The 10,416-nt window shown below is 50.6% G+C and overlaps 3 protein-coding genes across 3 annotated transcripts; 1 reads left to right on the forward strand and 2 right to left on the reverse strand.

Annotated features, from left to right (window-relative positions):
- Positions 1-555: 555 nt before the first annotated feature.
- VDAG_05200 (uncharacterized protein) lies at positions 556-819 on the forward strand (the record flags this gene model as incomplete). Its single annotated transcript, XM_009654936.1, has 2 exons — positions 556-586; positions 701-819. The coding sequence occupies 2 exons, from the start codon at positions 556-558 to the stop codon at positions 817-819; spliced, it is 150 nt and encodes a 49-aa protein (XP_009653231.1).
- Positions 820-2,209: 1,390 nt separating this feature from the next.
- On the reverse strand, positions 2,210-3,843 carry VDAG_05201 (uncharacterized protein; the record flags this gene model as incomplete). Its single annotated transcript, XM_009654937.1, has 4 exons — positions 2,210-2,553; positions 2,615-2,939; positions 3,413-3,480; positions 3,693-3,843. 4 exons carry the CDS (start codon positions 3,841-3,843, stop codon positions 2,210-2,212), a joined length of 888 nt encoding a protein of 295 aa, XP_009653232.1.
- A 3,975-nt stretch (positions 3,844-7,818) lies between these two features.
- VDAG_05202 (uncharacterized protein) lies at positions 7,819-7,941 on the reverse strand (the record flags this gene model as incomplete). Its single annotated transcript, XM_009654938.1, has 1 exon — positions 7,819-7,941. One exon carries the CDS (start codon positions 7,939-7,941, stop codon positions 7,819-7,821), a length of 123 nt encoding a protein of 40 aa, XP_009653233.1.
- Positions 7,942-10,416: the final 2,475 nt, after the last annotated feature.

Genomic DNA, 10,416 nt, shown 5'->3' on the forward strand with positions numbered 1-10,416 from the left:
CCAACGGCAGGTGCTTCGGGAGCAAACCAGGGAGATAGCGGAGGCCATCAGCGTTGTGGAAGAGGTCTTTCTCGAGTATGAAGCCTGGGTGCGACGGTCGATGGGCTCTAGATCATCCACATCCCGAATGGATCTTTTAAGCTATTAGCCGCTTATCAGCGCACCTCGTCTGCTATACGTGGTGAGCAGGGCGAGAAGTGATTACTCTTCGGATGCGGCTCGTATGACACGTTAGCAGTTAGATTACTTAATGCAAGCGTCTGCCACAGAGATTGGAAACGAACCTCGCAATACAGTTTAGAGTGAGTCCACGATCAAATGGAAGCAACGCAATATTCCTGCCTGGAAACTGCTTTTCGGCTTTGGGGCCCGTCCAGCATCGGCCATGCGTTGATTGGAATAGGAGCAATGAAAAGAAGAAAGCCATGAATCAATGCTCAATAGTCTAATTTATTCTAACGTTCTGCACGGCTTGAGTCTCTACAGTGCTGTGGCCATGTCGTGCCAGGCTGCGCAACCGCGCGGCTATAGTGTTCGCTCGGCGGGGGAGTCCTTATGTCGGATTTGGCCCAGGGTGCCGCTATGCGTGCGCCCACCGACACGCGCTGAATAGCGCATCTCATCGGCACACCGCGACCTCATATGTCCACTATGACTACCTCCATAGCCGATAATAAATTCTGATAAGTTCATACTATAGTTCAGAGAAACCCGAAATCACATATTGCTTTTATCGGAATTGTGGCTGTCCAGGGTGAGCCTAACCAGGAGAGGTACAACGGCCATATTTACACCACTATGCGTCTCCGCCTTCGCTGAATTGCGGCCAGCCTGCGTTCACCCGCCCTCGCCATGGAAGGGATGCCCTATGAAATCATTAGCGAGTTCGTCTCGTATCTAGACTCGCGAAGCCTTCTCAATTTAGCACTGACTGCTAGTCGCTTCACGCATGTCTGCTTGTCCGAGGCTTCGCGTCACCTCTGCGTGCTCGATACCCGTTCGGCGCTGATAGGCCTGGCGCACCACATTAAACAGACAAGTCCGCCCACACGAGCTCTCACGGTGTATCATGGGGAGTGGCCGAAGTGCAACTACAAAGAATGGGAGCTTCACCCGCTCCAGGTGTACGAAGCGCACCCTGTTGTGCTGCAATCCCTGTCGAAGAAGGAAAAGGCTTTGCAGGCCTTCCGCCGCTACGGCCACTTTGTAGCGGAAGAAGAGTCTCGGGGTCGCGACGATGACATCCGTCGATTGAACCAGATTCTAAGTTCTCTCCCACAGCTCCAGCGGATCACAATCTCCCATATCTGTTCCCATGGGTGGAAACCAAAGAAAAACGCCCAAGTCACCCGGCTATGTCAACAGATCTGGATATCACCGTGCCGGAGAGACTCGGTCGATCGACTCGTTGGTGATTTTCTGATAGTACTTCCCAACTATGGCCGCGTCCAGGATTTGAAGATTAAAGGCAAACTGAACCTTGAGTCGATCGGCCCTCTATATACGGCGTTATGTTCCGTGACCAAACTCGACATCAAATCGTTGAACATAGCAAACACCACTACTGCAATATTCAATTCCTTCTTGTCTTTGTTTCCCGCTTTACAAAACCTCCAAATCAACTTCTGCCGCCACGATCCACTAACCGTTATCCCTCTCGATCACGTGCACTGTCCTGAGCTTCGCTCGGTATCTCTCGCCAACTTGCGTGTGGCAGTCCTCGCGTTAGTACGGTTCATGCAGCGACACCCTGCCATGGAATTATTATAACTTGACGAGGCAACGCTGGTGAACGGCCACTGCGTGTTGTACTACCCGCGCAGCTGGTTGTTTGGGATCAACTCTAGATTGACGCTACGGATAACGGGTACTGCCCCGGCTCCCGGTGGTCCTACTAGCTTCTAAGTGGGTACGTCGGACACGAGTCCCATGCAGATACATGGCAGGCCGGCAAGCTATTGGTAGAACCGAGACGATTCTCGGCTAATACTAAATCGCAGGGATACGCTCGCAGGCTGCAGAGACATGATAAAGACAGGCGAGAATGAAGCTTGCGTAGAGAGCGTGCAGATAAGTAACCGACGAGTCGGAAAGTCTTGCGACAATATAAGATAGAGGAAGAGTGTGTGCAAATAGACGAGCTTATATGTACATTAAATCCGAAACAAGTATACCCTTGAAAACCATCCACCTCAACCAACTGGATCGTTTAAGTCTTGCGTTTTGTAGTCCTGTCAAAATAAGCAGCTTTCTGCTTCACCCACTTATTAGCACTAAACTTCGACGTGATTTCCCGTTCGCAAATAGCCATGGCTTCCGAACCACGCATATCACGAAGCTGCACTGTTTGAGGAGTCCAGGTCACTACACAAGTCATGGATCCGTCTGGGTGCAGAGTGAAGTCTTTGTACTCTTCCACGTCGAAAATACGGGATTGGCTAAGCTTGACACCCTTCATGGCATTTAGTCGCTTCGGCTTTGGCTTAACCAATGATTCTTTGGTGCGTCTTTTGAGACGGGATCGGGTAGTGTCGGGCTTCAAATATGGTAACGCTGGTAGGAAGATTGTCAGTGCGGACTCTTCCCCTCCTATGCTTCATGCGACGTCACTTACATGCTTGGTTTGGTTCGAAAGGAGGCTGCAGGTCAGGGTGGAGAGATGGATTACTAGGTATGGCTCCAGTCTTGCCACTATCGAGCAGATCACGCTCGGACGTAGCAAGCGTCGCTATGGCGCTGAGAGATAGCCTGCCGACTGCTGCACTGGCCGACTTTTGCCCTGCCTGCTTGTCGAGCGAGACCGCTCGTCCGACCGCACGATGGGCATTGTTGGGGTTGCCTAAAGACTGCACGGAAGTAACCTCGATGGATCCGACATGGGGGCGCGTGACATGCTTCTCCGTTATAGCAGTTGTTTGATGAGGAGCGTTCAACGTTGCCTAAGAGCTCATGGCGTATACGTTAGTCGTTGAACAGGAAGGGTTTAAGGAGGAGCTATGCCAAGAGAATAATGAATGATATGAAGTACGGGAGATGCCTTCGTTTTTATAGACGAGATTCTGCAATGAGTAAGCCACGCTTCGTTTGGTTTGTCCCTCGGCCAGCCACTCGCCCATTACGTCACTATTTTCATAAACGTTCCGTTGTTTATGGGTCAGGACGAACGACGGCACGTCCCTAGTGCCTTGGGTAGTAGTGGCCAGAGGCGCAAGCACGGTAAATGCGGTGGCTTTCGAGGAAGACTACTTTGGATGTCAAGACCAATTTGCGGTGTGGTCCCGGAAGGCCTCGTCAAGAGACAGCTGCGAGCAGGCACAACGTTCACAAACACACCGTACGCGTAAGAGCCATTCACGCGCTAGAGGTCCGCAGATTTCGGGGCTCAGGTTCGGGAGTTTTATTACTATATAACCTGTGAAGCACCCAACGCGCCCCCCAGAGCCTGAATCCCAACAGCATCCGCCTCATAATTACGGGCCCCTGAAGGACATCGAAAGTCAGGATCCGGAGCTGCCCTAGCGATAACTCATGTATGATAGCGCCGACTTCAACTCATAGCAACGCTGCACAGTGAGGAATGGAGAGCCTGGCATAGTTTGGACGAGTGACGAGGCAAATCCTCTAGCGCCGCGCCCGGTATAGGAGACCAGTCAAATACACCCGAGTCCCGCACAATCGTCGGCAAGGCTGACCTTGGGCCTCGACTACTTGTCGTGACTCGATATCTTGGGGGGCACTCTTCTCTCTAAGCGCGAGCTTCCTATCATTCTCTTGTCGCATGCCTTCTTCGCCCCAGTTCTGCAATTTGGTGGCCCTATCCGTCTGGCCCTCGCCTGATGTCATTTGCGTGCAACGTATACGCTTGCTTGATGCTCATTTATCAACAACATGATCATCGAGCTCTTCTAGCAGCACGTATCCTTCCACATCATGCTTGTCGTCGTGAAGCTGCGCCGAGGTAGAGAACATGCTGGGTATAAATATCTCAGGAAGCGGGTAGGTTCGAAGCTACGAGCAGTCAGCCAGGTACGACATATCTCGAAAATATCCCGGCTCACGATCTCGTCCTTCGTAGGCGGAAATGATGCCTAATCCGGCTCGCTAGTAAAGACCCATGTACGGTGGTTGTATTCGATGAAGGTGTAAACCTTGGCTTGACAATCTCGCGATAGATCATGCGCCCTGCGCAAGAACGTCTTGCGTCGCTTGGAAAACTTGGTTGCGGCACGCTTACGGCTTTTGCGGATTTCCTCTGGGTCGTACGGCTTCAAGAGGGACGGGGTTATCTGCTAACGTTTCGATATGCTATCAAGACTTACGCGACCGCGATGTTACAGGGCGTCGTGCTCGCGATATGAAAGCTGCCTATTCCTTCGCCGATATCCTACTTCGTATTATACCTCATACACAAATATAGATATCGGAACACCTTGTTCAATGTTGGAAGTTGTTTCGAGCAAGGGAAGGCAAGCGCTGGATGCCGCTTCGCGCTCGAATTTAAGCGCCAGGATGCGGTTCGATTTCAAATCCAATAGAGAAATACGGCAGATAACGTCCTCTCCAACCACTTCAACCACCCTATTGGAATTACACCTGTGTACTCTTTCTCCCTCCACCCATCCCATCAAGCCCGACTGCCTCAGTTTCTCTATTAGACTTCTTGCGCCCCGTCTGGCCCTTGTATCCATGCACTTCCCAAGTGTATTCGCGCCAATACTCTATTCCATTGATCAACGCTTCCACGCCGGCAATTGTGCATTCTGGGCAGGGAAAGGGCTCATTGAAGAGGCCCTGCGCTAGGTGCGCCGAGTTTATATGCCTGGAAAACGCATGGCCGGCAGCGAACTGTCCCTAGCAGAGCTTGCATTCTACCTTTGGAAATGTTTTGAACTGACGAGATCGCCCTGATTTGACTAGCGGCGACTGCCGAGGGCTATATGGTGAGTTGTGTTTCCCGTGGTATCTCTCAACATGGGTGCTCCATTCAGACTGCCCATCTATGATGCGCTTTCGTTTACCCTGCGACTTAGACAAGCATTCCGGGCAGAAAAACGTTATTCGAAACGTCTCTTTATGTCTGCGCTGAACGTGTCTGCTCAGACTATACCTGCTGTGCATTGGGCCACAACCGAGCAGACAGCGAAATTCTGTAGTCAAGTTGGCTCTCGTATGCTTCTTCATGGGCAGCAGTGGCTCAATTGGCGGCCGAAGGAAAAGCTGCTGTTCTTCCTCCTTACTAATACCATGATTCGTCGATATTGTAGTCGACATTCTTTCGAGGTGCTCGACCTCCGAAAATCTATTTAATAGGAAAGCCATAAGAATGTCAATGTATTTTATTATAGTCAGCGTGTCGCTTTCCGAGCATCGTAACATGTAGCCGCTGAGTTGCGTTGCAGCTGCTGAACTGGTAGTATAGCGTCCTGCTTTCTGGCTCGTCTTTCTGTTAACGAGATGCTCTGTTGAATATCCCTTGGCCCTCAGCTTGTCGGCCTTAAGAAAGTATTCTTCACGACGTTGCAGGACTTAGAGTCTCGACAGTGTTGCCACGATATAGCTACGCTGAGATGCGATCCTCTATGCATTCTCCCTATCAGCTGATGTTTTACGTAGGATCTCATTAAGTTGCTTATCGAGCTCTCGTATATCTTTCCGTATGTTCTATCTTGCGTAATCCTCCAGCTGCGGATCTATGGGCGCGTTATCATCACAGGTGAGTAAGGAATACTAAAGAAGTCCGAAAATAGGTTCGTTCTTTTTCAAAATAGTAGGAAAGGCGATAGCAGCTAGGTTCTCTATTATATGAACTAGTTAATAGCTTTTTCGGAATACAGACTCCGTGTTCGAGATGACGTGGCTGCGCAATGCCGGCGTCAAGGCTCCTAAATCTATTTAGCTTATTGTTCTTCGTGGCCATTATAAGGACAGCACGTCTTACCATCCAATCGTCCTCCCGCGCCTACGCGCATGGAGTAGGGACGATCTATTCTTCGGCAGCCCAGGACAAGAAGAGTACGCTGCTATATCTGACTGAACTTTTGGGGCGATATCTCGAAGATAGGGCGTTCTAGCATGGAATTTTTCCACGAGAGTGGTATGGATCGGAGCCCTTGCAGCTTTAGCACCGATAGTATCTCGAAAGCCGAACGGTACTCTCCGCTGAACGCGTTATCGGTGAGAGCCTAGGCAACGATCAAGCTTGACAGGTCGACAAGAAGGCAAGGTATGAATGTCACACTGAATGATAGCCTGGAAAATCGAAAGTCAGCAAGAAGCAAGTGCCATATACGAATAGAACGGCCTGACTTGTGGTCTTGACTATTCTTCACCTTGTTATGTCGTTGTTTGTTGTGAAACATAGTCGGCGTGGCTACAAGTCGTGGCTTGTCTTCGCATGAAGGGTCCTGTACCAAATCCAACCTGATTTAGCTGTACCGAAAGCGTAACAATGTCCCTTGACGAAAGCCTCCGATGGCTATCATTAGAATTACAAAGTGAAAGGCAATGCGCTCGGATGCGGTGCAGGGGATATCGTCTGCCCGTCGCCACAATGTCGACAGGATCATCAAGACATCTTTATCTATCATCTCTACCTTTTCGAATGTTTATTCTCGACGTAAGCCTAGCGAATCTATTAACCCTTCTCGGATCCACTAGCGGACTCTGACTTCAGCACACATTGTATGAAGGGCTGTAGAAAGCAAATCTGCGACTTACTAGACTGATCTTGGAAACTGGTCCTGTACTACGCTCTTTCACCGCTAGCGTCCAGTGTCTAGCGTTCCTCGGATCACTTCTCCGTTTTGCCTAGAGAACTTGTTCGTCGGCATACCTCACTAAACCTTTCCATGCTTCCAAGACCGTCTTGGTGCAGGTCACAGTCCTTACATCGTCATACTCTTGCGGTCCCAGAGCGATTCGTTGCTCGACTGAGTAGACGACATAGTCTTGAAGAAAGGCCTGGCAGTATTCTATCGCTTTGAAACTTTCGTCGCAGAGCTGAAGCCAGATATCATCCGGATCCATGCCTAGCACGTTGCGGAAATAGCTTTAGATCGGCTCAGCATTCACTTATGGTCGTTAGATCAATCAAGGCGAACTTACATTTGCCACTTTTGAAAAATATTCTGCCGTTGCTTCCTCGTCACGGCAGCAACTGATGCCCTATCGGAGATCGGTTCTGCGTTAAACTGGGCGAAAGCTTCACGGCTTTTTCGCTGTCGCTCCTAACTCGTCGAAAGATAGTACAGTGGTCCGACGCGAATGGTGGTCGCCCCAGGTGCCATCCCAGGTAGCTGGGGGGCTGGAGGGAGGATGGAAGACATGGCGGCGCTCGCAGTGTACCAAAGCCAAGAGTAGAGATAGTACCGAATTGTATAAAGTCTGAAGTGAATAATTAACGTAGGAGATCTAGAAGAGCGCCTGTGAGAAAGGCATAAGAAGAGAGGTCCGAAATACGGACGCCAAACAGGATGCCAGATGCTAGCAGCATGGAAATGCTGGATAGAAATGCCGGACGGAAGGAAACGGGAAGGAGGGCGCCGTAGTCAAGACGGATAGTGGGTGGCATGAGGCGGACAGTGTATTGTAGTCTATGAACGACGGGGTGCGGCATCTCTTTTATCCCTGCCAGTTGCACCCGAGACCTTATGCCTCACCCTCTCGCCTCACAGTTGGAAGGCCATGTTAGCATGTCATCAGGCGGGTTCGAATGGTATTCGTCAATCGCAGCAGGGATGATCATGGTTCGGTTGTGCGCATCTACGCTCTTCCTGTGCTGAACAGAACGCTTCGAGGTCAGGCGCCTACTGCAACCCGTTAAGGCGGCGAGCTTGTCTCCCCAAAGAGCTGCACTGTTCGCCCTTCGGCCAACAAGCCTGCGAAACGCTCGCTAAGGTACAGCGTACTGACAGTGCGGCTTTCATTTTGGCCACTATCCATCTTGATGGTGTCCAATGATGGGCCCTCAAGACAGACGTGACAAAGCCAGGTATGTGGCCGCTTTGAAGCACATGAACCCCACCCATAGATCCGCCCAGGCGCGAGTTCGCATACTAAAGTTCAATTGAGACCATCTAAATCCGCACTTCGCTCAATGTCGCGTCCAGTATATTAAATCGCGCCTATAATCCCGAAATCGAATATCCTCCCTTTGCGATCCATCCGGGTTTGATCGTGGACCCTGGATATCCAAGTACTTATAAGTACATGGAAGGTACCTACATTACATATAGATAACTGACCGGATTCAATTTTGCATGCGACATGAACCGAGAACTGCAGGTGACGCGAGGACGAAGCGCGCCGAATATTAAATTAAGCATGCTGGAAACCCTCGATACGGAGAATTTGAGCGCACTCTCGTACAGCGTCCGCGTCCCACGGATACCCGCACATGCCAGCCGGGTAGTTTTTCTTCCTTTTCTCCTCTCCTCTTCTGTCACATGTCGATACCTGCCTCTTTCCACAGCGACCACCTCCCCGTTTGGTTGCCCTCTGGGCAGAAAGCTGGTAGCTGCGTGGAGAGCTCTCAACTGAAGGGGAAATGAGCGGGCGTGAATTTGGCGGGGGGGGGACTGAACCTGACACGCCGAAGGCCTGCAAAACGGATGGTGGGGTCGCTTGTGATATCAAGTCGACCCATCGTAGCCAATAAAATGCAGGCTTTTAGTCATGTTATGATCAAGCACTCTACGAAAGGTGCACCTCATTGAATGTCAACGACGGAAATGACTAGCAAGCAGAATTATAACCTGTGCGACACAACGTTCTTGATTCAACTAAGAACGAAAGACTGACCATGCGGGGGTCCACGCTACCGTGGAAACCTCGCTGGTAGCCCAAGGCCATGCCCGTGCCTTTTTCGCAAAGTCACAAGGTCACGAGCCTGGCTGTCGTGTGGCTCACCAAAAGTCTGTTTCTTCCATGTCAGCTGCTTCATCATGATGGGAGGTCTAAGAGCCACAAACTCATTGGTATCCAAGTGTTCAGCCTCGCGCCAAGACTCCAAAAGCTAGTCTGGAGGAACAATAATGGTCTCTTGCTCATTAGCAAGAAAGGCGTCCGGCTGGATTCCGTAGCTGGCGGTGACTGGAGCATAGCACCTTGGTGTGGGAGGTCAACTTCTTATGGTATTTACCACCTAGACGCTTACTGTGGTCCTGTAACTCTTCCAATGTGGCCCAATCAGGCAGGGGGCAGCTTATAGCTATAGTGATGACCCTCATAGTGGTGCAAGGCAAGAGGTAAAGTGGAGGGTAGGACGAGGTGTGTGGCCAGTACACACTGTACTATGCACGAGAGCTAGCAGCATCAAAGAAAGCGTTTTCATTCACTTTATATAATTGCCCTCCTCGCTTGCCATGAGAAAACGGCTAATTTGAAATTGAAGAGGCGCAGTTGGCTTTTCAACATGCGACAAGTTAACTTGAACGATGCCCTTTAGTGGTATCCAACCTCTGGTGTGATCGCCCAGCTCGCTCATTCGAGGCCAACAACGACTTCCGAAATTTAAGTTTTCAGTTCGTATTATGCACCGTAACTCACAGCTAAGCTTCGGGGACTCGGAGGCCAGCGTGTGCCAACGCGCAAAACTCAGTCTTTCTCTGTGTCATCACATACACCTGCTTTTCACACTTGGTGGCGTGCAGACCAATATAGCACTATCTGTTGTGTATATGGCCTCTTCCTTCGGGATGACTTAAGGTCTCAAGAGCCCATAAGATACTCAGTTAATCCTTGCCTCCTCCGTTTCCGCCATTCGCTCGTGTTCTGAGATTTTGTGTCAAAGCGGGTTAGTAACAGAGTGAAGAGGTCTTCCGACGGTGATATCCGCACTCAATTGTTAGGTAGGCAATAGGAATACATCTGAAATCTGGCCCTCCGCAGCTGGGAGGGTGTCAGAGGAGTCTCGCGACGAGTGAAGGTCAACTGTTGATCTCTTGGGGGTCTCTAGATAGGTAGAATAATCGATGCCCTTCCTCGATATGTGAACCGTTAGCTCTCCTTAGAACTAGCTCCTCGCTACGCTTGGTCCCTTCCCCTGGCCTTCTACGACCAAACAGTAGGCGATCCCCGGTCAACCTCGTAGTATCCATAGGTCCTGATAAAGGGCCATCCGCAGCCCTGATATATACGCCTCCGTGGCCTCGAGCCCCTATCCTAGCCCTTAAAACCCCTTGTTCCAGGGCTCCGCAGGTACCTTTTGGTTGTATTAGCAGGCATACTTGAGGGCAACTCTCCTAGTGATCAGAGTCCATAGGCTTGACTGGCGCATGCTCTCTGTGGTACAAAGTTGAGTGGGGTTAATGAAGTGGGATAATGTGTTGGGCCCATGTCTGGGGATTACGTGTTTTCCAGTCGGGCCATTGGGCCTTTATGAATCGTATCATGACTTGGACCTTTTCTCATGTCTGG

Source organism: Verticillium dahliae, genomic scaffold, assembly GCF_000150675.1.
Source record: "Verticillium dahliae VdLs.17 supercont1.9 genomic scaffold, whole genome shotgun sequence".
Classification (NCBI taxonomy): Eukaryota; Fungi; Ascomycota; class Sordariomycetes; order Glomerellales; family Plectosphaerellaceae; genus Verticillium; species Verticillium dahliae.